General features: G+C 42.5%; 1 protein-coding gene across 3 annotated transcripts; it reads right to left on the bottom strand.

The window, feature by feature from the left end:
• SEPHS1 (selenophosphate synthetase 1) lies at positions 1-26,062 on the bottom strand. 3 transcript variants are annotated; one of them, XM_068168170.1, is made up of 9 exons: positions 26,004-26,062; positions 22,650-22,911; positions 18,988-19,091; positions 14,336-14,443; positions 13,327-13,481; positions 12,443-12,533; positions 9,110-9,209; positions 7,340-7,552; positions 1-1,387 (listed from the first exon to the last, which is right to left on the bottom strand). In XM_068168170.1, exons 2-9 carry the CDS (start codon positions 22,840-22,842, stop codon positions 1,173-1,175), a joined length of 1,179 nt encoding a protein of 392 aa, XP_068024271.1. In that variant the 5' UTR covers positions 22,843-22,911; positions 26,004-26,062; the 3' UTR covers positions 1-1,172. The 3 variants fall into 3 exon arrangements, with proteins under 3 accessions (XP_068024271.1, XP_068024263.1, XP_068024281.1); XM_068168162.1 differs by lacking the exon at positions 26,004-26,062 and adding an exon at positions 25,040-25,478; XM_068168180.1 differs by lacking the exons at positions 22,650-22,911; positions 26,004-26,062 and adding an exon at positions 21,297-21,363.
• Between the last annotated feature and the right edge of the window lie 536 nt (positions 26,063-26,598).

Below are 26,598 nucleotides of genomic sequence, written 5' to 3'. Positions count from 1 at the left end.
GCAATAAAAAAAAAATTAAATATTTATTTTGAGTAACAAGCTGAAGTCCAAGCTGCAATGTTGGCAAAGGTAGATTTTTAAACACAGATCACAAAAGCGTGCAGAAAAATGTATGTGAGCAAGTAACAAAATAATACTAAGAGTTCTACTAAACAGCAGCTGATTTTAAAGAAACAAACAAAAAAAAAGCCTGTAATCACTATACAAAATATAAAAGGTATTAAACACTACCATCCACAGAACAGAGGTTTATTTTAGTTTGATTATATTTAAAAATTATTTGCATGGTTATTTATATAGTGAATTGCAAATGATTATTATACAGTAACCTCCTTTTGGTCTGCAAAACGTTTGTTGCACTATAGCACATCCAATCACATTGCAGAAAACAAAAACAAAACAAAAAAAAAAAAAAGGAGAATTAATTTTTTCCTTACTATTGAGAAAAAAAAAACAACCCAACCCAACCCAATCATTGATAATACAGTAAATATTGTCAGGTCTACAAATAATGAAATTAAAAACAACTCCTTCGACTCTGAAGCGCTTTTCATGCAAAGTGAGCACTTGCCTGTTTAACAGAGTGCACTACCAAGCAATGTCCAGGGTTGGAAATGCTCTTGATAAGACTAAACCTTACAAAAAAAACCCCAAAACAAACAAACAAACAAAAAATAAATCAAAGATTGAATGTAATCATGCAACCCTCATACTACTGGGTATACCCACTGTGCCGCTTATCCATTTATTGCCTTTCTGGGTATCACTCAAGGCATCAAAATTAGACTTATGATAAATATACATATAATGAAAGGACACAAACTGCTATTTGACACTACTACTGGTAATGTCTGTGCTACGTGAAAGCACCTTTAAAAAGAGCCTATGCGGCGAGAGATAAGTGTCTAAAGATTCAAAATGAATCAACAGTATTGGATAACAATATAATTCTCAACTCAGAAGCTGCCTCAAGATTAGGTGCATCTTCAGTTAATGTAACAGGAAAAAAAGGCAATGGATTTTATTTCACTAATTGTATCCACTCATAAACTGACCTAAGGCCACCAGATGTGCAGACACAACAAGTTTCTTTTTCTTTTTTACAGTTCTTTAAATTGTAGGATGATAAAGGAATAGATCTATTTAAAAACAAACACCTAATTTCATCTACATTAAGAGGTGGCACCAGGTGTTGGGTTCACGTTCTGGGTGGCCACCTGTGGTGCAACTTCAATGATTCGTGGTTTGTCTATGATTCTGGCTGTGCGGTTGCCCTTCTCTACGATGCCAATAATCCACGCTTGGTGTCCTTCGCCGTACTTTGGAGACTTGATCTCGGCACAGAAACGTGCTGCCTGTTCTCGTGGTAAACAGATTAGGAGGCCTCCTGGGAAGGAAAAGAAAAAAAAAGGCAGAGCATTAAAAAAATCTGTTTGTGAAGCATTTCAGCCCTGATCTGCCAAATCTCTAATTAGACAAGCAGTTGGTGACTTCAGTGGATTCTGTGGAACTCCAAGGACTCCAAGAGAAGACACAGTGGAAGTCCAAGCTCTTGCTTTATAGAAAGAAGTTTGTGCTCAAATTCAGTGTTCAGTGGGTATGTAGATGAGGCCAAACACACACAAAAGATGCTGGCAAAAGGACATCAAACTGATGCCAACAAATGACATACTGAAACAACACTGGCATTGTAAACTTCCAACAGAGGACTGCAAAGTGCCTCTACACAGAAACATTTGGGATAAAGGTCATATTCAGATACCTATAACCACATATTGGTAGCAGCTGGTTCTGCAAGTAATCCTATTGCAAGCCATGAAACCATTCATCACAGTGGGACTATTACCAGAGAATGCAAGAGGCATAAAATTGAACAGAGGCTTGATCCAGTGCTCCCTGTGAGAGACCCTTTTGACCTCTTTGAGAATTTTCCAACCTTTCCTGTAAGATCTTTTTTCCCCCCCCTCAGTGACAACTCAAAAATGTTTTATTTCCTGATGAATTCTTTTCAGAATCAGCACAATAACCAGTCAGCAAGCTCACCTTTTGGTTTTTAAGAACACTTCCGTTCTGAGAGTCCCTAAGCCCTGAAGAAGGTGGACTGAAAAGTGAATTTACAAAAGTGAGTTCCATTGTCAGCTCTGGCACAAAATTCCAGGGGGCCCTGACCAAACCATTAAATGTTTTGGCGATATTCCTTATTACTGACTATTCAGCTTCTCTCTATCCCTTATATTTTTCATTTAAGCTATGTTACAGCTGTGTGAAACACTAACACAGAGCACAAAACTCATCTGCAGAAACTTGTACAGCTCAAACTGCTCACACCTGAATACCATACTGCTCTCTGACACACAGCATCCCTTGTAAAGGATGTTAAAATATCATATCCCACTGGAAAATGTTTGGAGAACACAGGCAAGAGACTACATTCATGCAAAGAGCAATCTGGGTCCATGTTGAGGCTTGCTTACTCTAGGAGACTTAGTTGACCCAAAGTCTTCTGTCTGGGCAAAGGGCATCAGCTGGCAGCACAAGCTGTACCACTGGCTCTGAGCTAACCCCTAGGGGTGAAAGGCCACCTGCTAAGTCAACCATGCTGGGCTCAGTGCCACTTCCTCCTCCACAGCCCTTGGACAATTTCTAAGCACCTTGGACAACTTTATGTTGTGTTTTCCAAGCAAACAGTCCTTTCAGTGGTGAGTAATGACACCTTTCATTCAAGGCCATCAGGAAGAAGCAGCTACTGAAGTACATGAACACAGAAGTGCAAAAGTTATTTTTTAGGTTCTATATGAAATGAACAAGTATGCCACCCAGAAAAACACCTATCCCTCTCAGATGTTTCCAAACATTTGTTCCTTCAAAAACAACAAGAAAACCAAGAAGCTTGAATGACAGCACTTAACCTTCTCCAGATGTAGCAGACAAATCAATTGCAAAGAAATTATGTGCCATTCCCATGGAAGGCTAAATCAAACTGAAAAGAAACTTATGTCATGGTGCAAGGATGTCAGGGAAGAGGTTTACAAGTGACAGTGCACAGAATGTGCTATCCAGAAGGAAGAAGTATGGTGAAAAGGGAAATAAAAAAACACAAGAATGATCTTCACTCAATTATCTCTTCCACACACACTCTCTCTGCATTGTGGTATCATTTATACCCATATACTCATATGCATATCGTGTTACCATTCTTTTGCAAGATCAGAAAAATTTACAAAATCCCACTTTCCAATTAAAAATCACTTCCTGCCTTCTGGCTGAATCTCACAGTTTAATCAATAACTCTTAATAGAGGCTATAAACTACTGTTGATCAGTAGTAGGATTCCTGTCTGCAGGGACTGTAATTATGTCTCTGGTAGACTGATCCACCTCTTTAACCCTTTGGGTAAGCCCTCAATGTTTTCCACTATGTATTCCACTCTATGGTAAGTTTCCACCTGTGCAAGGACATGGCCAACAGGAGTTTCAAGCTGCTGCATCGTGCCTGTGTTAGACAAAGAGGCAGTAGCACTCTACACTGAGGCAAACCATTTCATAGTGTACCAAGTCTGAGGTCAGCCACTGCTGAAGACAAAACAAATGGGCTGCAGATGGAATCAGAAAACCATCATGGTGGTTTGAGAGCTTGCTGCCTGCTTCTTTTAGGGAAGTCCTGCGTCCTTTCAACCCCTTCCTCATAATCTATGAGCTTTTCTGGTAGGAGGTTTTGAAGACTGCTGGTTTTAACTGTTTTACTGCAAGCAGGGAACTGGACAGAAAACTTCAAAAGCAGACTAGACAAAGCTTTGCAATTAAGAGCAAAGATACAAACAGTTCATTAATCAAAACCAAGAATCCTTCCTCCTGCTCATGGCTTTCTCCCACAATAACTAACAAAGGGATGAGATCATTAGCCTTGCCTCTTGCCAGGCACTAACACAGCCCTTCATTTCTGCCCATCTGCCTATTTCCACAAAATCTGCACAAACACCATGTTGTTGAGACACTGACACCAGTCCACAGCTTATTAGAAGAGGCCTGGCACATGTACACGTATGTATGAATATCCCTTGTAGAGGAATTTGGTAATTGATTTCTGAAAACAGATAGGTTAATAAACAAAATTAAGTGTTTAGAGGCTGACTGCCTGATTGCAGCTTTAATCTTACCACAGAATTACCTAAAAGAGAATGCAAAATCACGCAAAACTAAAATTTGAAGAAAACATAGTACTAACAAGAGTGCCCGAGGATGGAACAGATGACATAAGAGATCTTTCCAACACTGACTTTTGTCAACAGGTGCTCAGCAAATGCACACTGGAAAAAACCCAGCAGTCTTAAAATCCATTCAAATTGTTTTCCAGTAAATTTCTCACTGCCTGCCCACTCTGCTGAAAGACATCTGTTCACAAATGAAGAAGCTACAGACAGACCATTCCTGGATGTTTAAGACAACAAAGAATGTGTATCTGTAATGTGGGATGAACAGCCCAGTGCAGCCCCCCAAAAAGGCATCCTCACACTGGTTATGGAGGTGCAGCAAGGCAGCTGCTTGGCCAAGACATGACCAGTCCCAGGACATGCAGTGAGCCAACAGCCTTGGTCTGAATGTTAAGAAGCCACCCTAGCATACCATGCCCAAGCTAGTGCACACTGCTGCAGCGTACCAGGCTCCACAGCATAAGCCTGAAGCCTATGGGACTGCAGTTACACAGCTTTCAGACCAAACCCACTGTCTCCATGTGGCTATGGATCTTTCCAGTATTTGGCAGACACTGCCCTGTAACAAACCTCTACAGCTATCTCTAACTGTGGTAGTTTTAGCAAGAAATACAATGCTGTGATGAAATAAAATATACATGTTCTGGGGCACCCAAAGTTCACACAGGCCTTGCTAGGCTTTCCATTATCATCTATATTGAAACATAAACCACTCAATGTTTTAAAGATCCCTCTTGCTATCAGTCCTAAAAGATATTCTGAAGGCAACAGTACTCCCCTTGCAAGCAGTCTCACAGTAGCACATACATCCACACTGCTTTACATCCCTTCAGCATGAAGACAGAATGGATATCCACAGGGTGCAAGATGGGCAGCTCTAAAGACTTAAGCACTGGGTTTGCAACTAAACCATTCCCATGCTGACTGCTATACAAGCCTCTGCCACAGCTACTCACCTGCAAGAGCACCTTGGTCCAGATCCATGTCCCTGCTATTCCTTAGATTCTGCCACTGATAACCAATGCTACTAGCACTCTGGTTATGTGGACTCTTGGGTAGTAAGAACCTGCCCACTTCTACCAACCCTACTGATATTTCTGGTCTCTGCTGACAGATGCTGCATTTGAACTCTTGAAAGGGCTCACATCCAATGTTCTATTACACATCATCTGAGCCATTCAGTCTCTGCAGGACAGAACATCTCTTTAAACACAGATGGCTAAGGAACAATTCTGCAGATCACAGTAAGTTGTGTATTCACTAGAGGAAATGTTTATGGCTCTGTGATGTTTCTTTCCAGGGCTTTGGACTATTTTTCTTCAAGGGGCCCCCTCTGTTGTGAACTGCAGAGAACTTGGATAACACATTTGGAGAGCAGGAAGAGGGTGGAGAAATGAGATAAGAGAAATGACAGGTTTGTTGCTACATCTTCTCTGCTTCCCAAACAAAAAGTCAGATTAAAGAAGAAAAACAAAATGGAACAAGACAGAAGATCAAAGGAAAAAATTAAATACTAAGCTTACCAGAAGAAGACAGTGATCATGCTAATCAAAGTCACTACACTTAATAAGGCAACTTTCAAGCATCAGAAGTTCTTATCACCTAATGACTGTGTAAACGCTTATCTGAAATGAACTTGGTGTCCATAGCCTGATTCTCAGTACAAATCTGTTGTATTCATTGTCACTGCAAATGGCAGCTTTATTAAGAGATCTCAAGTAATAAATGGGCCAGAGAACAAATTCTTTTTTGTGCTGCTAGTCACAATCTTTAAGAAAACTTTGTCAGCTGTGCTGGAATTTTCAGATATTCACTGTTCTGAAGTTAACAGCTAAGAGAAGAACAGAATCACATAATCATTTTGGTGGGAAAAGGTCTTTAGGATCATCAAGTCCAACCCTTAACCCAGCACTACTAAGTCACCGCTAAACCATGTCTGTAAGCACCATATCTACACAAGTTCAACCAATTCCTGGGCAGCTCCAGTGCACTGTTCCAGTGCTTAACAACTCTTATAGTGAAGAATTTTTTCCTAATATCAAATCTAAACCTCCTCTGGTGCAACTTGAGGCCATTTCCTCTTGTCCTATTCCTTATTACTTGGGAGAAGAGACTCAGCTCCAGTTGGCTAAAACCTCCTTTCAAGAAGCTGTAGTGAGTGAGGTCTCCTCTCAGCCACCTCTTCTCCAGGTTAAACAATCTCAGTTCCCCTCAGCCACTCCTCAGAAGACTTGTTCTCTAGACCCTTCACCAGCTTTGTCATGCTTCTTTGGACACACTCCAGCACCTCAATGCCTTTCTTATAGCAAAGGGCCCAAAACTGGTCACAGGACTCCAGGTGCAGTGTCACCAGTGACAAAAGAGCAATCACGTCCCTACTCCTGCTGGCCATGCTATTTCTGACACAAGCCAGGATGCTGTTTGCCTTCTTGGCCATCTGGGTACACTGTTGGCTCATGTTTAGCCAGCTTTTGACCAGCACCTCTGGGTACTTTTCTGCTGGGCAGCTCTCTCCAGCCACTCTTCCTCAAGCCTGAAGCATTCATGGGGTTGTTGCAACTCGAGTGCAAGAGCTGGTATTTGGCCTTATTGAATCTTTTTATCTTTGGCCTTGGCCCATCAATTCACCCTGTCCAGATCTCTCTGAAGAGCCCTCCTACCCTGAAGCAGATCAACGCTCGCACCCAATTTGGTGGTGCCTGTGAACTTACTGAGGGTGCATCTGAGCCTCTCATTCAGACCATTGATAAAGATATCAAAGACAAGAGGCCCCCAACTCAGTGGGGGTCTCAGGGAACACCACTTGTGACCAGCTGCCAACTGCATTTAACTCCATTCACCACAAAACAGATTTCAAAAGAATTCAGAATCATCACTAACTTCACAGCAAGGCTTTCTATAATAGTGTTTCAAAAGGAAGTAGAAGGCACTCACAGTAGGATGGTGGCTTGGAAGTTAAGCTGAGGAATTTAATTGTGAACAGTTGTGTAGCTAACACTCATTAGCTTGGCTGTATGCCAAACCAACAGTGATTTTGAACGCAAAGCATGCGAGTTGTACATTTGAAATCATCTTAAATTCTAACATAGAGGTGCAGGGAAGGAAGAGCGTGGTACAACTGTCACCTACCTGAAGTCTCTGGACAAGTCCCATGCATGAGGCCAAACATATTGCCACAAGCCTTACTGACAGCAGCCATCTTGGCAAGAACAGGAAGATTATGAATAACAAAGGACACCTCATTTCGCTGCTGCTTGGCGAGGTTTTGTGCGTGCCCCAGGATTCCAAATCCCGTGATGTCTGTAGCTGCATGTGCATTGAACGTGTGCATGAGTCCAGCAGCTACAAGAGAAGGAGGGGGGGGGAACAAAAACCAAACAGATCAGAAAAACAAAAAGGCAGGAAAATCAATGCTTCTACAATATTGGGCACAGTCTGAAAGAAGCTGCATACTTTTAATTTGAATCAGGTTGGGTCACTGTTTTAATTAATTAAAAAAAAAAGAAAAAAAAAAATCAACAACAGAACAACCCCCCCATGCTTGAAGGGAAGTGGAACTCACCAATACTGCATGTAACCCCTACAAAAAGTGCAACTTCTATTTAAGGTATTAAATCATGCTGAAAATCCAGCAGCAAAGTTGCATTCACGAGCATGCTCTATTAGACATGTGCTACTCATGTATGAGTGGTCTAAATAAACAGAGGTTTGCTGCAGATTCAAACTTCTTGAAGCTGAGGGCCGGAGACATTCTGAGCTAGTCCTCGCCCTTAATGAAGCAAAGCTGAGACTTGTCCTGGGTCTGATTTCTCACATCTCTTCTCTGGCTACTCTGTAGAACACTAGAAACTCAAGTTCTGGACACTTGCAGTTTATGAGCTTAAGACTGAAGCTTGCAGGTTGTGGGGGAGGATCCCAGCCTCCACACCTGCACATTCATGAAATTCTTGGGCATTTGCAACTACAGAGCTCTGAGTGGGAGAAGAACCCCTCTGCATGCAGGACAATAGCTCCAGTTACCAATATTTAAGTGTTGTTAAAGGTGCCCCACAAGAGTGAGTGAAGTAAAACCAAGAATGCTTTGTCCTTCTGTGGTGCTTCCCATTGCATGAGCAGGACCCAAGTTCTTTTCCCTAAGACCATCCTGGCAATTTATTTTTCCTGGAAGACTTTATGAAACAATGACATAAATACCAGATGCAAACTGAATACATGAGTGAAGAGATATATAACTATCCCTGTTCCTTCAGATGAGAAGTAAGGCAACACCTAGCTTCATTCTCTGCTCCTCCAAAGATACTTTGAACAAAGAGGGGAAAACCTGGATTAAAATTTCTAGGGTAAAAGCAGAACTGTCCCCCTGTTAATAAGAAAAAACTAGACAACCCAAAACCAAATCCAGGTTAAAAAAAAAAAAAGACCAAACCAGTAAATAAATCATGTGCTACATATTCCACCCTTTGAAAGCACACAGAACTTTAAAAAAAAAAGTAAAAAATTAAATGGAAGTGAACAAAACTGAAGAGCTTTTCCTTTTTTATGCTATTTTGATTCTTTTTAACCTTATTACAGTCAAGCCCTCAGTTCTCCAGGTATGGAAGATGAGGAGTAAATCCAACGTATTTCCCTTTAAAACATCCTCTAACTCAGATGTTACTTGCAGCACTCATGAGTCAATCATCTCCAACAGCTTTTGTATGTTTGCTGTGTAATTAAAAGAGGACATTTGATTTTAATGTGCTTGCTTCACAAATGCTGAACAGCAGAAAGATAGGACAGACGAAAGGGATAAAGCAGCTGTGTCGCATTTCCCTATGGCAGTGAAATGAAGTACAAAACTGGAAAAGCCCACTTGAAAACCTCCCCTTTGCCCCCCACAATGCACACGTCTCCTCTTACCTGTTCTGTTCAGCCGTGCCATATTCATCATTGCTTCCTGGTATGCTAGTTCTACATCTTCTTGTGTTACTACTAGTTTGATTTTATTCCACTTTTCTGGCTAATGGATGAAATAAAGATGATTCTTTTAGATTTTTAGCTGTATGTTTTAAAGCACATCCTTGCCAATCCCTCATCTAAAATGTACTTTAAAAAAAACTCAGTTAAAAGTGAGGGAGAACATTCAACAGTTGGAGGTGTGTGCCTTACTCTGCTGTAACTAAGCCAAGTTTATGTAAAGATCCATTAGACACCAAGCACTACAAATCTTGCTTTCAGCAGCAGAGTGGAATGGAATAACCTAATCTAGGAGGAAGAACTCCACAGCCAAATGAAAAGAACTTTGTTTCTGGATGTTGATATTTGTAATCTCTGGCTTCTTGGTTACTTAAGAGCAAGTACTTAATTTCACATCTGGACACTCTGATCAGGAAAGGCAACTGATATCTACAAGTCCAGGTCTGAGGACTGTATGCAGGACGTAATCACTAAGGCACTTTCAGAAGATTCCTTTACAGTTTTAATACCAGCATGTCCTTCCACCCATTCTCCAGTGCCTTGTATGGACTTGTGCCTCCATCACATGCTAAGCAATGCTTTTCACCCCAGAAGGGTCTCAGAACAACTTCAGAAATAGTACCTTTATAAATGGCAATTGTTTCAGTCAAAGCTGAAGTAATTCCAGATCCAGAATGAAACAAAGCACACATTTAGCTGTTAAGAGCAATGCTACGAACTGGTTTAATTTTCTCCTTCCCCCCCACAATGGAAATAAAGTTACAGAGAACTGAAACAAAACAAAAATATCCTTTTTGAAGCCACAATGCCTACAGCCATTCCACAGAACAAACACGTAGAACAAATCTCTTAGTAAATCAAAAGTGCAAAACCTACTAAGAATTGGTATATGATGTTACTCTGGGGAAGGCTCTTGTGAAATGAGGCTCTTATCCTTAACAAATAAGCACTGACTCTGAAGAGCATTAAGGCAGAATCCAGAAATGGCAAGAGGGGGAAAGACTGGTCAGCCAAAACAAATAATTTGTTAAAGAGCAAGAAGTATAGTAGTGAGATCAGAGATTCTGAAACTAGGTTGAACTAAGTCTACCAATTGAGTAAGAGGGAGAGAGAGAGAGAGTAAAAATAACAAATGAGGCTATTAGAGAGGGGACAGAAAAATGATTATTCTTACTGAGAGAATGACTGAAAAACCTGAGCAATCATTTTGCCTTAGTTTTCAAAACCGTGGTTCTGAGGCTGATTGTGTGATGGAAACTGGTCAGATGATGGGAATGGAAATCACAAATGAGGTGGAAGCAGAATTCAAGACTGAGGCTAGATGAGCCACAAACACAGGTAGGATACAAGTTAGATGCAAATTCCTCTCCAGTACAGCAAGCAGATACTGGGGTTCATAGATGGGAAATAAAGACAGAAAAGCTCACAAACATTATTTAATACCAAGTTTAGACTTTCAAACGGGCAGAGTCTGTAAATAACAGCAAGGCTAGAAAATCGCTTCTGAAGGGGCACATCACAGCAAGGCCCTTTCAGGCCTTTCAGCTGAAAGGGGAAAAGGCAACGGGATGCCAGTTTCCAGCTGTGGACCAGCCTAATCGGTCCACACCATCAGCCTGGCAGCCAAAACCAGAGCAAACAGCTTCACCACCCTGGCACATTCCTGACTTTGGCCTCTGGGGCCCTGTCCCTGCAGACTCTTTGCAGTCTCTTACTTTGCACTCTATGGCAGCTGCTACCAGCAACATGGCTGGGATGTGGCGGCAACAATGCTGGCAGCAACCAAACAAGGCGGGGGGCGGGGCACAGATTTTGCCTCCATTTGGATGTTCCTCTTGTCACCAAGAAGTCATATTCTACTACTTTGTTTAAATACCTCAGCTTTTAAGGTTTTTATTTTATTTGTTTTGAAGCCACATCTCTACATTACAGTTTTCTTTTCCAGCCTCTGCACAAATTTGCTGTGCTATGCACCTCCTTTCCTATTTCAATTCAAAGTCAAATTCCCTACTGAAATTTGATTTATGAGTGGATTTGTGATGGGCAAATCTAGTTTTGCTTTCCCTACTCTTTCACAAAACAAAGCTGAAGAAAAGACAGCACAGCTACTCAGGAAATTTTCCTACCACAACCAAAGATATATGCTGTTTACATGTAATAAGAGGATTGATTTCCTTGCTGTCCTCATTTTTCAAACTAGGAAGTGTTTCTGGCTGACAGTCAAGAAAATTAAAAGTACTTGAAATATGTGGAAATTCAGAATACCCTTAATTTGCAAGTCTGTTTGTGAGTACAATAACAGATATGTTAAGAAGTAAGATTATGTCCAGAAAACATAGTAAAAATTGGTGCCTTGTTGTTCCACTTCATTTTCATTATCAAGATTGAGACCTTGATTCTTCCACTTCATTGGAAAATTGCAGAAGTCAAAATTGCTAGGCCAGACCCTATGATGGTCTCATTCCTATCCTTCAGACTCCAACAAAGGTTTAAGCTGGTTCTCTCCCATTTCTGCTAACACAGGCTTTGTAATTAGAATTCATCTGACAATATAGTGGCCAACAGCCAAGACAAAGTAGATTCCAGCTCAGTCCTCTGCCAATCTACTGGCTCAGTAGTCCCAAAAGTAGAAAAGATGTATCTTTTTAAAGTGTAAACTGAGCAGTTACAATTATGAAGACATGTACTGGGAGCCAGATAACATAAGCAGATGCCAATTTTGCAGTCACTTTTCAGTTCAGTAGTTACATTTTTGCCTAACAGATGGAAGCATGTCTACATACACACTGCTGCTAGAAATATTCTTATTGAATGCACAGGGTAATACATGTGAAATGTAGATATATTTCCATGTGCACAAGCAGAAAGCCCACGAACAGAGACAGCAATCTTGGCCTAATTGCCATCAATAAACTTTTGCCAATTACTTTGGCAGGTGGAATAGGGCATAATTTTACCCAAGGTGCTAGTCAGTTGTTCTGTTAGTAAACAAACTTTATTACAGTAACGCCTAAGAACTAACCAAGAATTGCATGCAATTAAGATGAGCATACTAAGCACAAAACACTAAACTGGCTCTACTCTAGAAGCTTTGCACACATATTCAGGCAAGGCACACACCAAGGAGAAGGCGGCAGTGGATCTTTCCCAACTGAGTCCTTTGTGTACTTGCTACACTGCTGAACTTTGTCATTTTGAGGGAATGAGGAAGGTCACTTTGTAGCCCACCCCCTCTTCCCTATTTCTTTTTCTTTTTTTCATTTGCAGTGTACTCACAATATCTAGCCACTGGTGGACAGCTACCGCCACTTGTGTTCCCAAAGGTTTAGTTAATACAAGCACATCTCCTGGCACTGCATTGTCTGGCCTGAAAACAAAAAATTAATGTATTAATTACATAGGGAGATTCACACGTGTTATTAGCAATAATTGCTGATAATTATGTTTGCACAGCCCCATGTATCTTGTCACACAGTTAAGAAAACCTGACTAATTGCAGAATTACCCTTTGGGACTCACTGACATGGGATATTATAGAGCAAAATGCTGCAGAGTTATATAGAAGTGCTAATCCTTCTTTCTTGGAACAGAACAATGCTTGCAGTCAGACACACACACACAAAGTTACATCTTTTCTTCTAGTTTACTGGAGATGTAAGATAGGACAGGGGAAAAAAACTGACCTTTGTTACTTAGAGGCATAAGATCACCATCACTAGGATCATTAACATATTAATTTGTATAGTATAACATGCCACAGTGGGGCATTCAAAAACCAGCTACTTTTAAGTGGACAGAATTCTGTAAAAACAGCAATGCTGTAGTGCTCTACAGCCATAATGTAACTGGGAGATGTTTAAAATAAATGTATAAATATGACAGAAAGGTATGTCCCAAAACAGTCTTCAATAACTCTACTGTCAAAATGAGAATTGGATCAAAAGATACTGGGGGGTGGGGAGAAGGACATCCTGTTTGAAAAAGCAAATATGTACAAAAGAGATGTAAGCATCTGTTGAGTGCTAAGGACAAATGCAAGCAGGAGAAGGTACTGCTCCGTTCATCAGGAGACAGATCACAAGATCACAACATGGTATTTAGAGGATTTTTACTGCATCCCTTCAGACCAGTGCCTCTGATTGTTTAGTTATTTAACTTACATTATAAATTCATTAGGCTGACAGACTGTCGTGGCCACTCCTCCTAAAACAATCCAGGGATTTAACACTGTTTGGCCACCAGTAACAGATGTTCCTGCCTCTTCTGCTGCGTCTTTGAAACCCTGGATAATTAGGGGCATCACTTTGTCTCTTTCCTAGAGATCAAAACAGAAGTCAGAGTTCCATACACAGCAGTGCTAGTCATTTCAAGACTGGTCCAGGGCTTTTAATTACTCAAAACAATTGCCTTCATGACAAATAGTCCATGACAGAAAAGCCAGCCTTAGGTTAGCCTCCTGAAAGTTACACGTTATCCCACAGAGTTATGGGTTTACAGCTCTATTACAAAAGAAGTGCAGAGACATTCTTATGCTGAAGAAACATTCATCACAAGGTCATATAAAAGTAATCAGAGTTCTGAAAACTCAGAACAATCCCAGTTGTAGTCAGGTATGGCCACAGCAGTGCAGTGAGGCAAAGTTAAATCAAACTGTATTTGGCCTCCACTAACCTGCAAAGTTTCAATTTACTTCCTTCTAAGAATAAACATCTGTTTTTTTTTTTTTGCTGGAGCAAAGCAAACATGCTGGTCACTTCCACAAAAGAAAAGAGGAAAAATCCAAACCTCCACAAATCCATTTCAGTTTCTTCTGCTTCACAGAGATGTTACAGAGCTTGCAGAACTGAACTAGAAACATTTGTCCAAATTTGATATATGAACTGATAATTAAATGCTGCCTTGAAGCAATATTGTCTCAAACTGACAAGAGAGGGACCCCATTTTTGTGGGGGTAACAGCAACAGATTACAACACCACAGAAAAGTGAACTTTTAGCAAGTAACCTCAGAATGTTTATGAGGCAAGATCCATGCTATGAACTGAGACATTGAAAATAAAAACATCTCTTCTTTAAAAGGGTTAAGACTTTGAGAAAATATACAAAAGGTAAATACATTCTAAGCATGTTTAGCTGCTTGGGTCTTCATAAGCAAGCACCAAAAATCTTACCCTATCTGTCATTTTATTGCTGATTCCAAGGAGCATCAACATGTTGTCACATTCTGTGACCCCCATGGCATAAAGGTCACTTAGGACATTGGCACAAGCTATTCGTCCCTGAAAAAAGAAGAGACCAAAAAAACAAAATATAATCTACAAGACTGTTGTGAATGTTCAAACACCTGTCATGAACTGAACTTCCAGCACGAGTTTGCATTGAGACAGCTACTTATTCCACAGGGTCTTGCATTAGGAAACACACCCAGAGATGCGGTATGATCTATTTTGTGCAACATGCCCATTTAGAAGTGCAGATATATCTTCCTTTTACAGGTAAGGAGACCAAGCTGTCTTGGTCAACATATTCTCTCACTGACTGCTTAAGCATCCACCTTTTACTCAATGTGGGATTCTTAACTTTAGAGGCTAAAGCTAAGTTCAGCAAAATCCAGCCTTGATAACAAGCTCAGTTGAGGTGATCTGGTATGTTCCTATTCACTTCCAGCACAAAACCATACACACTGGTGAAGATAACCATTGTATGCAATGCATGACTGCTAGGAAGCTAATCCAAAAAGTTTACACTGCTGGACCTCTTCTGCATTGGCATGCATGGGAGACAGGGACCTTGATGAGCAGGCTGTTTGTTCCTCTGCACTACTCTGGAGGCCGTGTCTACCAGAGGATATGGTTGTGCTGCCAGAACATAGTCACACTGGGGTAGTTTTTCTGTCTGTCTGCAAGAAGACATCTACAGAAAACAGCATGTGCTGAGAATTAAGGAGCTCAGGGCTCCCAGAAGCTGGCCTTTTCATTGCTATTGAGAGGAAATGTTTGTCCCCTGCCACTTGTATGGTGGGGGAGATGTGCCATTCTTCAAGTGACAAGGCTGAACTTCGCAGCAGCACATACATTTTAATTGACTTTTGTATGTGCGAACATCTCCAGCAATAAAAATTTATCCAAGGCACTTAGTCTTCTGTGGAAGATTCCTATAAGAAGTCTTGAAGCTGATAGAAAGGAGGAGGATCACTTGGATTACATGAGCTCATCTAATTTTGCTAAATTAATAGATCCAAGTGAGCTGTGGATCCAGTTCTGAGATGACACCAAGTTTCCTGATGAAGATACAAAACTTTGATACAGAATGTATGACATAATTTTAAAATACAGGACAAGTTCTGTTGTGTTACTTGCAAGACTCCACACATTTTATTAACATTGGTTTAGGTTTGCAGCTACAGAACGGCAACCATCATCTGGTTTTAGGACTTTAAATCTGTGTTTTTCATGCAGGCAACACCAGCATGATAAAAATAACAACATGCTTATTTGACACTATTTGGACTACAGAAAGATGCTTCTGCTGAAAGACAAATGGGGGGGAGGAAAAAATTTAAAGAAGGAATCTAAACACAATTGCCACCATCTCTAAAACCTTATCACCTATTCACATATAAAAGACTTCTGCAAAAATCACTTTTTGTCAGACAGCTACCTTACCTGCTGATGCCATGAAGTAACACCTCCAAATCACAATTAAATATAATCCAGTTTTTCATAAATTCAGGATCTTCCAGTAGCATTAGGGGAATCTCTTATATTTCAATCTGGAATATGTTTTAATCACTTAAATCTTAAACCATTAAAAAAACCCATGGATTGATAGATACCAGCTGTTAATGTTCTAGATGTTTAAAACCACTAAAGCCTTCTGTTTCCCTTTTCTGGAAGGGGACTATAAGCCCATTCTCCACTATCTCCAGTATTTACCAAGCAAACTGCTGGTTTATGTCCTCTTTGGAATGACAGATTAATTTTTTAAACCACACTGACAACAGCACTCTATTTGAGTAGTCAGAGGTCAGTCTAACACTGCTTTTGCCAACTGGCAAACCTACTACAGAAACAAATTCATGGAGTGCAAGCCTCAAGTCTGCAGTAGCAGAGGGGACAATACGTGGCTTGTGAACACTGATAACAGGACTCACAAACAGGATCAGCCTAGCTGGGGCCCTCAGGCTACCCAACTGCTTGCTTAGAGCTCCTGAAACACAAGTATCTATGTGCAGTATGAAGAACTATTTATAAAAGCAGAGCATGGAGTATCAGACCCCTGTTCCCAATCTGGGGTGAAGCTTTTCCTTCAAAGACCACCTAAAAGGACCCCAGAATAGAGGGGAAAGAAGCTCACTGAAACCAGCCAGTTTCCTGCTCCTGTCACCAGCTCTATTACCAGTGGCCTGATATTTATTATGGAACTTATTTTTAATTGGCTGTAACTTTTCCAATATCAAACTATTTAAGATGAAGAATTTGTATGCTGCATACAGATTTTACAGGTGTACATCCAAGGGATACTTCAGACAACATGGATTGAGTGTTTTCAATAAAGCCAAGAGAACAGGAAAGGGGAAAATAAGGAAGAGGGTTTTTGCATGTAAATGCAGAACTTTGTTTTAAAATAGGCAGTGAGAGAGTGAGAGAAAGCTGTTTTCTGAAGCAGAAATTTGAAGTTCAGCTGAGTCCACATGCACTTTTGCCTTCCTCAGCCATTTTCAAATGCCTTCTGTTAGAGCATTCAGTTTGGAGTCCGTTTGCACTTTTGGCTTTCCCTTTTTGTGTTCTCTTCCCCCAAATGTGAAGTGGGATCAGATAAGGAGCTGCAGGCAGACACCGTGCACAGAGAAAAAAAGAGACTCTAAATCAGGGAACACCTGTCTAGAACCAGACTAGAGCTGACTAGGTGAGGAGACAGAGCAGAAGAGCAAGAAGCAGTGTGGACTGTGAGTAATAACAAGAACACAGTGGTAGCAACAGGCATGGGTCAGGGGGCACCTAGACTAAAAATGGAAAGAAGCAGTTGGAGAAGCAGGGCAGCAGCAGTCTGTCTTGAACCAAGAAATCCAGAGCACACTCCTTTACACACTAACTCAAAATTCCTGAGTCCCACCATTCCTCTGCTCTTAACTGTCCTATTGCAAATTGTATTTGACTGTCCTCAAACTGATGTTGGTCCAGACCAGAGAGTGGTAATCTGTATTGCCCCCAGGTACTCTAGTCCCCACAGGTCCAAGTAGAGGATCCATCAGCTCCAACCCTGCTGGATCATTACTGGAGGAAACAGCAAGAAGGCACCTGACAGAATCCCTGCTTTTAAGGAAAAAAATACAAATCTGTAAACAGATTAGGCAGTCGCAAGCCACCATGCCAAAATTAACACTGACATGAAAGACAAGTGAAGGGCTCCGGAGTTAGAAAACACCGAAGTCAAAACTGCTGGCGCAGGTGGATCACAGCATAGACTGGAACTACAATGCAATCACTAAAACTGGACTAAGGCCAAATTTACATTTCACTCCTACCACACTGGCATAAACCTCATCTGGGCACAGGCTCATTATCTACTCCTGCAGCATCTCAACCCCTTTGTATGTCCAAACAAAACAACCCTCCCCCTTTACCATGGCCTTCTCACACTATCCCTCACAAGATAAGAGATTTTCTCAGCCGATGGACTTGAACAGAGCTCTCCAACAACATTTTTTTTTCTCCCCTCTGGTCCCTGACGAGTTCCCACATGATATTATTAGAGCAAGCCATTTGAATCAGGTTTCTCAGGAGAACTCGACAACTCTGTACTCTTGAGGCCAGCCTGCAATCTTGGCTTGGCTTGCAAAAAGGGAGCTCTTCTGGAACAGAAATCAAAGGAGCCAGGCTTGCTTTTGTGCACAACAGCTAGTCAAGCATGCTAAAAAAAATCCAAAACACTAGTTGGTCCCAATCTCAAATGGTGCGTCCAAAACCTACCTGACAGGTCTCAGAGAACAATGAACCAACAATAGCAAATAAAGCACCTGACCATATAAACAGCAGAAAAACATGCCTTAAAGCAGTCATATTCAAATCACAGGGAACATGAATTCTAGCATTTCTTAACTTTCACTTAATGAACACCTCCTGTCAAGTACCCTACAGCTTTAATAAGTATTTTTGAAGTCACATGACCTTCTGTTCAAGTCACTCCTGACCAACCACTACACAGACCACCAAAAGGATAGACTAAACAAAATAAGGGCACAGAAGGAAGCAAAGTTAAAGTGTACAGAGCTTCCAACCAGACATTTCAACTTCTCCATCTGCAAGCAGAGGCAGTACAACCAGAAAAGTGGTGTTCACAAAGCACTCTGAAGTTGCCAGGTACTACTGCCAGCTACTGTCATTTAGGCATTTCCAGTTCTAACATGTTACCTGGTTATTTCAGCACCTCAAAAAAGCCAATTACTGTGTGGTTCTGCTTGTAAGTGGAATTTACTGTGTGCTGCTTCACAGCTCTTTTTTTCATCTCTCTCTTTTTGGGCTTTTCAAGACAAATCCCATAGAACAACAGATGGAGGGAAGTTTAAATTAAAGGTGGCAGTTCTCAGAACTTTCACTCACAGCAGCACTGCAGCATTCCTGGCTGACATGGGAAAGACTACAGGCTGAAACTGTGCCTTTTCCTCTTCACATGTATTTAGAAAAGACTCCAAATGCAATTAATCAAACAATCAGCACTGCACATTCAGAAGAATCAGCTGAAGCTGCCATCAGATCAGGAAGTGAGAAGCACAAATCAGATCAGCAATATAGCTAACGGTAACTAAGTTTAGCCAACTTACCATCATATAAGGATCATCCACAATAGGATAAATATAATCTGTTGTCTGGACCAATGACAAACCTCCATGTCTTAATGGAATAACACAAGTGTCCATCCCAATTCCTGCAAAGACAGAAATCTATCAGTGAGGTGAACAACTTTATCCTTAATTGTCTGTTGCTCTTAAAAAGAGAACTTATAAAGCACATCTGTGAAATACAACTCACAATACTGCCTGAACAGACACAGCAAATTCCTTCCTTAGGGTAGGCACATAGCACACAAGAGGAAAGCAGAGAACAGAAACCCTGACTGGAGCATAGTGTAAATTGCTGAAAGCAAGAACTAAACCATGTATTGCCTTTTTTTTTCAGTGTAATAATATTGCATCAAGAACATCCATATCTAATGTATGTATATTTAGAGTTAAGAGGAACTACATAAATTTTGTCAAAAGCAAATAGGTTTTCCTGCCACTCCAATCTCAACATGGTGACAGCTTTAAAAGGACACAGCCTCTCATAAAGAGCATTTCCTCACTTCAGGAGGCACACAGAGAACAACCACAATTCACAGCCCAGACCCTCTGTGAAAGATGATTCACCCACTTGGAGCTTCTGCAAGTGTTAACCTTGCCTCTCACTTCTGTGAGGCTGAAAGGCAGCAAGACAAATGCTAGACAGGGAAACTCCTCCAAGAAAACCAGCCCACCAAGCACAGCCTTTTCCCTGCTAGTGGATATTCCAGTGATACTAAAGCCATTTGGCATTCGCTCAGATGCCAGAGCCTGCACAAAAGCAGCAGGTGTCAACTCACACCGTGCTAGCTGAGATGTGCTCCCTCTCCATACTCTTGTGCAATGGCAGGAAGCTCACCTCCTTCCCGGGCTGCAGGCAAGCTGCCTACAATTACTCCGCATACCTTGCAGGGCAAGAGGCTTCAAACAGCCAGTTTTCAGGGAGTAGATGCCAGACAGCTGAGGGAGCTGGGGTTGCTTAGCCTGGAAGAGGAGGTTCAGGGGAGACCTTCTTGCTGTCTACAACTCCCTGAAGGGAGGTTGTAGCCAGGTGGAGGTTGGTCTCTTCTCCCAGGCAACCAGCACCAGAACAAGAGGACACAGTCTCAAGCTGTGCCAGGGGAGGTTTAGGCTGGAGGTGAGGAGAACAACTCTCTCTTCACAGAGAGAGTTGTTAGCCATTGGAATGTGCTGCCAGGAAGGTAGTGGAGTCACCATCCCTGAAGGTGTTCAAGAGGGGATTGGATGTGGCACTTGGTGCCATGGTTTAGTAGTCATGAGGTGTTTGGGGACATGTTGGACTTGATGAGGTCTTTTCCAACCTTATTGATTCTGTGATGCTATGATTCTATAACAGTAACTTTTCCCCATGCATTAATGAAACACACTACATAGAAAGACCTATAAGCCAGTATTTGGCAGTGTCCTGTACAGGGATGGAGCAAGCTGCTATCATGTGAGAGGTCCTACTGAGGCCACAGAGCCAAAGCTCTGCCAAGCAGTAGGTAGATAGTAGCTGGAGAGGACCTTGCCTCTCCAGCCTAAGGAGGCAGAAAATTTTGCCTTGGAAGATAAGGGATACTGACAGAAGCTCACAAGCAGTAATTTCGGGATGGTCATCCTGCAGAAGTTACCAGGCCACTTCGCACGATGCCAAATGCCTCCAGAGAAGAACACATATGCAGTTACGAAGACGTGGCTCATGTAGAGGAGCTGTTTTGCCCACAGTTCATCTATTCATGCCATAATGCTGCCAGACTGATTTAATTTCTTGGTTTTCCACAACTTCAGCAAAAGTGCTGTTTGACCAACAGGCCAAGGGGCCATTAACTGTCCTTCTGAGGCTGTTTCTGTTCCACCAAGAAAGGACTAAGTAAGTGAATCTGTTCAGAGAGATGACTGAAAATAGTGATTTCAAGGCCCATGACAGCTCTGAGAATTAATATCAAACTTGCAGTTTCTTACTTACAGATATACTCATGTATAAAACTGCAGCCACGTTTAAAACTGCAGAACTGAAAAGGAGTGAGCTTGAGCCTGCTACCAGCAATTTCCCTCTTAACTGCATCTCAAAAGCATGGTACATATATGCCCAGGCTGTAAAGTTACCTACCTTCCTATCTCTGCATTTTAAGCACAAAGTATCAGAGGCAAATCACACCAAACTTGTCAGAAGACACCTTTGTTAAAGGGTTACTCACCACAAAAGTGTATTTTTAAGAGACCTGAACTCTCCAACTTCTATTACTAACAAGCTTTCCTGTTACATAATATCACACCTACATATCGAAGGCATTAGTCTACTTTTTTACCTTTTCATATAGCTGGAGAAGAAAAATCTATTACCAGTTCCATTACTGTTTAGAGCCTGTAGGTTTACAAGAGAAAAACAAAAAAAGCTAGATAATTAAATCTAAAACAAACTATTACTGATTTCAGAAATTTGCCAAATCAAAATGCTGTTGTGAACAACTTATTTAGAAAAAAACATATAAATAGCAATTGGGGGATAAAAGAAGCTGCAAGTGTCCTTCATTAGGGAGTATTAAATTATAGTGCCACCCCAGCCCCACACACAATTACTGTTTAGATATTTCATACAAAGACGTCCATTGTTTAAGCAAGAACACAGACTTCTTACTAATCTCTCACTGAATTCAATCTCTACCAGAATAATGGGTTGCAACCTGTTGTCTGCTAATACACAATTAGTGATGTTCAAATGATTTTAAATATGGTTATTGTACACTAAATTGATAATTAAATAACCTCAGAATAAATGTTACATTAATATTCCCAAGTTGAGGGGAAAAAAAGTCATTCTGCACTGCAAAGTAGAGATTGAATATGCAGGGCTGAGTAAACAGACAAACAGAATTAAGTGCCATTAAACACATTATCTACATTAATTTATCTATATCAATATTAGGTATAGTAGCTGCTATCAAAATACATACGTTTGCCCTGTTACCCATGTAGGTAGCTCGTGCTGGTTGTTTTTCCTTACTGTTTGCATCATTGTGCAAATATCAAAGAGAAAGTGAAGCTGGCAAGAACATAAGAGGTCTTGGAAAAAACAGCCTTTCCCAGGTAGCTTCTACAGGTGAGCAAAAAAGTTACAGTGGAGAACAATGAAAGGATTGAAAGGAAAAGTGACAGCCATGAAACAATCTACTCCCAGTCAACCGAAGTGGGAAAGTTTTCTCTTCCAAACTTTCTCTGACCCAGGAATGGAGGGGCAGGAGAGAAGAACTTAATTTGTCAGTCATCCAAAATTCACTGCATTCATTGTATACATTTCCAAATGCAATGTAAGCATATAAAAAGGTCCAGAAATTACTTAATACAACTTCAGCTGGCAAAGCATCCACTGGGGAAAGGGAGGAGGTAACGAAGGCCTAAGCACGAGCTTATCACAATGTCCATTCCTGAACAATTTTTCTTTGTAGTTGAAGGCACTGCAGGATGTTAAATAATTAATATTCTCATATCTCAGGTGCCAACAAATAACACCATGAGATTAATTCTTCAGATTTCTGGATGCTGTGCAGACATTATACAACATACAGTTTTCAAACTCATTATACAAACCACAATGAGATCACGTCACTAAGCAGACCAAACAGAAGCACCACATGAGTCTGTTTGGAGGAGCAACTACTTACCCAGCCTGGGCATAACTGCCCCCAGGAACTGTTCATCTTCCTGAAAATGGTTTTCCTGTAGAGATTCGAGTAGTTTCTGTAAGACATCCTGAGGCACTTTGCAGCCTGTGCCTTTCAGTTCGGTGAATCGGGTCAGACGGAAGCTCTTGTCCAGTTCATAACTTTCTGGGTTAAAGGACTCCCGAACAGACATGGTTCTCCCACACGGACTGCTGGCCTTTCCCACCCCAGAGCAACAGTATCAGTTTCTCTGCTGATCAATCTAATTAAAAAAAAAAAAAAAATTAGTTGGAACATTATAAATTCTTAGGACCTACAAGACAACAAGTTTTCCACATGGGGCAAGTTAACGAGAAAGCACTGAATGTCATTATTCACTCGTTAAGACAAGGACGGCACATCTTGCACAACTCCTTTCTCCATGACTACAAAAGAACAACTCCTCTTCTTACATTCTGACACTTATGCCAGGTGAATCAGAGACTTAATTTCTTTTCCAGGTATGCTGCATAAGTTTTTCATTAAAAAAAAAGAATCTATCACACTTACCAACCTCATTTAATACAGATGTAATGAAATAAATAATGGTTCCCAGAGCACTGAGGCTAATTTCCAAAAAGCAGCCTGGGCCCTGATGCAGCCGCAACATGTTCAATGAAGCATCTGTTTGTACTCAGCTCAATGCAGGGTCATAATTTTAGCCATTAACATATTAATCTCAAAAATAAGATGCTGTTCAAGTAATGGCTCTGCTTCAGTTCTGATGTAAGAAGCTGAAACTCCGTAATACACCTGTCCTCCTTGGGGGGAAAACACAGCCCCGGTGTTCTGTTAGTACAGGTAACAGAAGAACAAAGAGGCCTTATTTAAACAGCCTGATTTACCTACAAACAGGCCAGTTTGCCTTTTAGCATGTTTGCAGACTTTAAAATGTTAAATATTTTTTTTTTGCCTCTCAAGCCCTTTTTTAGTCAACTAATGACACTGAGAAAACAGAGAACTGCCCATTAAACTGGCAATGCAAAAAGACACTGATGCAACTCATTTAATGAAATTCTTAACAATGCACATCTAATTTTAGACTGTTTTTCCACTCTGACTCACAGACACCACACTCCAAAACTAATAAGAGGCCTAAGTGAGACACTGACTTCTCACAATAGCACTGGCTGTGATTAAACGCAATTCTTAATTTTCAGGAATTACTAAAAACAACCTGTCTGTGGCAGTTTCTTGGAGAGCAAGGATCCTGTTCAGCAGCATTGCTGACAAAATCTGGTAGTGATGGTCACAGTGTTGCAAAGTTAAACAGAAAAACAACAAAAGGAATGGAAGTGACTGGTATTCACCAAGTTTGAAGTAGCACTAAATAAAGAAGTAAATCTACAGGCTGTGCAACTGATGTCCCCTATAAAGCATTTTTTAATACGTACATCCATTTCATAAACGTTTAAGTCTACAAATTTATTGACTACACTTCCTAGGAATTGAAGTTTAAGCTCCCTGAGAACTTCTGATGTGGAGCCCAACTCCCCTCCACAGGCCTTTCCCTCCTTCTCTAGGAGGCGTAGCACTTATTTAAAACAAATCTTCCAAAGCCCAGGCGCGGGCAGTAATCCAAACTCGAGTTTCAAGAACGTGTCTTGGATGAGCAATGAATGCAGTTCGTAGCTGTTGTCTTCCAACGTGAGACAGTAACCACTTACAATCAAAAAGAAAAAATAAATAAAAGATAGTGCCTGGAAAACAATCTGTCAACAGAAATGGAAAACAAAAGCTTTTCAAGGAGGGGGGATGTGGGTTGTTCCCCCACTCATTCTTTTTTAACACTTCATTCTAATTAGTTCCAGAAATTTGTAAAAACCAGCCTGCCCCATAACGGAAACGTTTTCCTGCATCTAAGTAGTAAGCAATAAGCTTTACACCCCCCACCTACTTACATAGCCAAGTATTTGGAGGCCAGAGCCCACTAGCACCATTTGCAGCCCGAAGGACTGTAAAGACATCATAAATTACGTTCCCTGCTTTGAAAACAAATACCGACACAAACAAGACGGAAAACATCTACTGTGCAAGAGCACAGTAACTTTGCTCATGAAGATCCGAGCAAAGCTGCGTGCAACTAGGTATTTCACAGACTTGCCACGGGAACAGCCTTGCTTGAGGGACTCAGTTTCTTGTGACTGCTGGCAGTCTACGCGGCATGCAATTTGAGCGTTCAGCATCCCTCCCCAGCAAAGGAAAACACCTTGTAACCCAGACGTTTCTTACTTTAAAAGAACAGCATAACAAATATTGAAAACTAAAGTTTAACCCTTACATCCCTAAAGAGCAAAGAGGGAAAGCACAGGAGAAAAAGATGAGAAGAAGAACCAGAGCCAGGTACCTACCCAAAACAAACCCAAGAGCAACTAAGGACAACCCAACCGCCCGAGACCAACAAGGTGAAGAACTGCAACAACCATTTGTCCACGGAGTGCGTCGAGGCGCGCTGCAGAGAGACATGGCTCAGGGACACCTTAAAATTCCAGCCGCTGCCTTTAAAGGCAAGCCAGGGCCTTCACTACTGCTCTTTGTGCAGCCGCAGAGGAGGAGAGGCGGCGAAGAAGAGGAAGAGGAGACGGGCTCTCTGCGTGCCGAGCAGTCGCGCACAGAGCAACCCCTTTCCCTTCCCTTCCCCTCCCCTCCCCCCACTCTTTCCCGTCTCCAGAGCGGACAAATCTGTGGCGGGGGGGAGGGGGTGGCTCTGCCACTGGGAAGCGGCACCCCCACAGCCCCCGAAACCGGCGCGGGGCGCACGTGCGCGCAGGTAAGACGTCACCGGGGCGGGGTTAACCCCTCGCTGGCAGGGGGACGGGGGGGCGCACGAACCCACAGCACCGGAGCGCGCGCGAAGAGGCTGGTGGAACGTTGGGCGCGCGCGTCTCCCACCCTCCCTCTTCAACCCCCCTCCCGCCGCCGCCGCCGCTGCTGCTCCATGATGGGAGGGAAGGATAGGATGGGAAGTGGGGGGGGGGGAAGAAGGAGGGAAAAAGGGAAAAAAAATATGTCGGCGGGCAAAAAATTAACCCGTCCGTTGCCGGTGCTGGATTTTTTTAAAGCGGCCGCGGCGGCGGCGCGGTGAGGCGCACGCACAACCCCCCTTCCGTTCCCCGCCCTTCCCCCGGGGCCGGGCTGAGGGAGGGTGGCGGGGCCCGGGGCCAGGCGGGCAGCCCACGCTCCAGGGGCGCCACGCCGCTCTCTGCACCCGGCCCGGCATAGCGGCGGTGGCGAATTCCCCTTTAAATCTCCCCGCCTTGCACCCCCACCCCCCCCTCTCCTCCTCCTCCCTCCCTCCTCAGGTCTCCCTCTTACCGGCTCGCCTCCTCGCCCTCCGCCTCCTCCCGCGAACGGGACTCCCAGCCCAGTCCCACAATGCACCGGGCGCGCCGGGCTCCCTCAGCGCCGCCTGAATAAAAATGCCGCCGCCGCGGCCGCCGCCGGGCACGGGGGGGTTAAACCTCCCCCCACTCCCCTCCGCTCCCGCCTCTCTGCTCCACGCGTTTCGCCTCGCGCGCTCCCCGCCCCCTCCCCTTAGGCGGCCGCGCGCGCGCATCGCTTCTCCCCCTGCGTGCCCCCGCGCGTCCCCGCGTGTGCGGCGGTGGCGCGCGCCCTGGTGCGGCGCGAGTTGTCACTGTATCACTAAGGTTGGAAGAAGCCTCAAAGATCATCGAGTCCAACCTGTCACCACCGACCCATGACTAGACCATGGCACCAAGTGCCACGTCCAATCCCCTCTTGAACACCTCCAGGGATGGTGATTCCACCGCCTCCAATGACGAATGACTCTCTCGGTTGTGAGAAACGATTATCACACGGTGAAGAACTTTCTCCTCACCTCGAGCCCAAACTTCCCCTGGCGCAGCTTGAGACTGTGTCCCCTTGTTCTGGTGCTGGTTGATAGAGAGAA

The sequence above is a fragment of the Melanerpes formicivorus genome, unplaced genomic scaffold, assembly GCF_026170545.1.
Source record: "Melanerpes formicivorus ecotype bairdi unplaced genomic scaffold, bMelFor1.0.p_v2 SCAF_3, whole genome shotgun sequence".
Lineage (NCBI taxonomy): Eukaryota > Metazoa > Chordata > Aves > Piciformes > Picidae > Melanerpes > Melanerpes formicivorus.
Note: the sequence above shows the minus strand (reverse complement) of the source record. Positions and strands in the feature narration are given on the sequence as shown.

What these genes read in the sequence shown, in the direction of transcription:
- SEPHS1 (XM_068168170.1), bottom strand. Translation starts at nt 22,842, where the DNA reads ATGTCTGTTCGGGAGTCCTTTAACCCAGAAAGTTATGAACTGGACAAG. An exon ending in TGGATGATCCTTATATGATG is followed by an intron (nt 14,444 to 18,987) that starts GTAAGTTGGCTA and finishes TTCTTTTTTCAG; the next exon opens with GGACGAATAGCTTGTGCCAA. An exon ending in GACTTGTCCAGAGACTTCAG is followed by an intron (nt 1,388 to 7,339) that starts GTAGGTGACAGT and finishes TTTCCTTCCCAG; the next exon opens with GAGGCCTCCTAATCTGTTTA.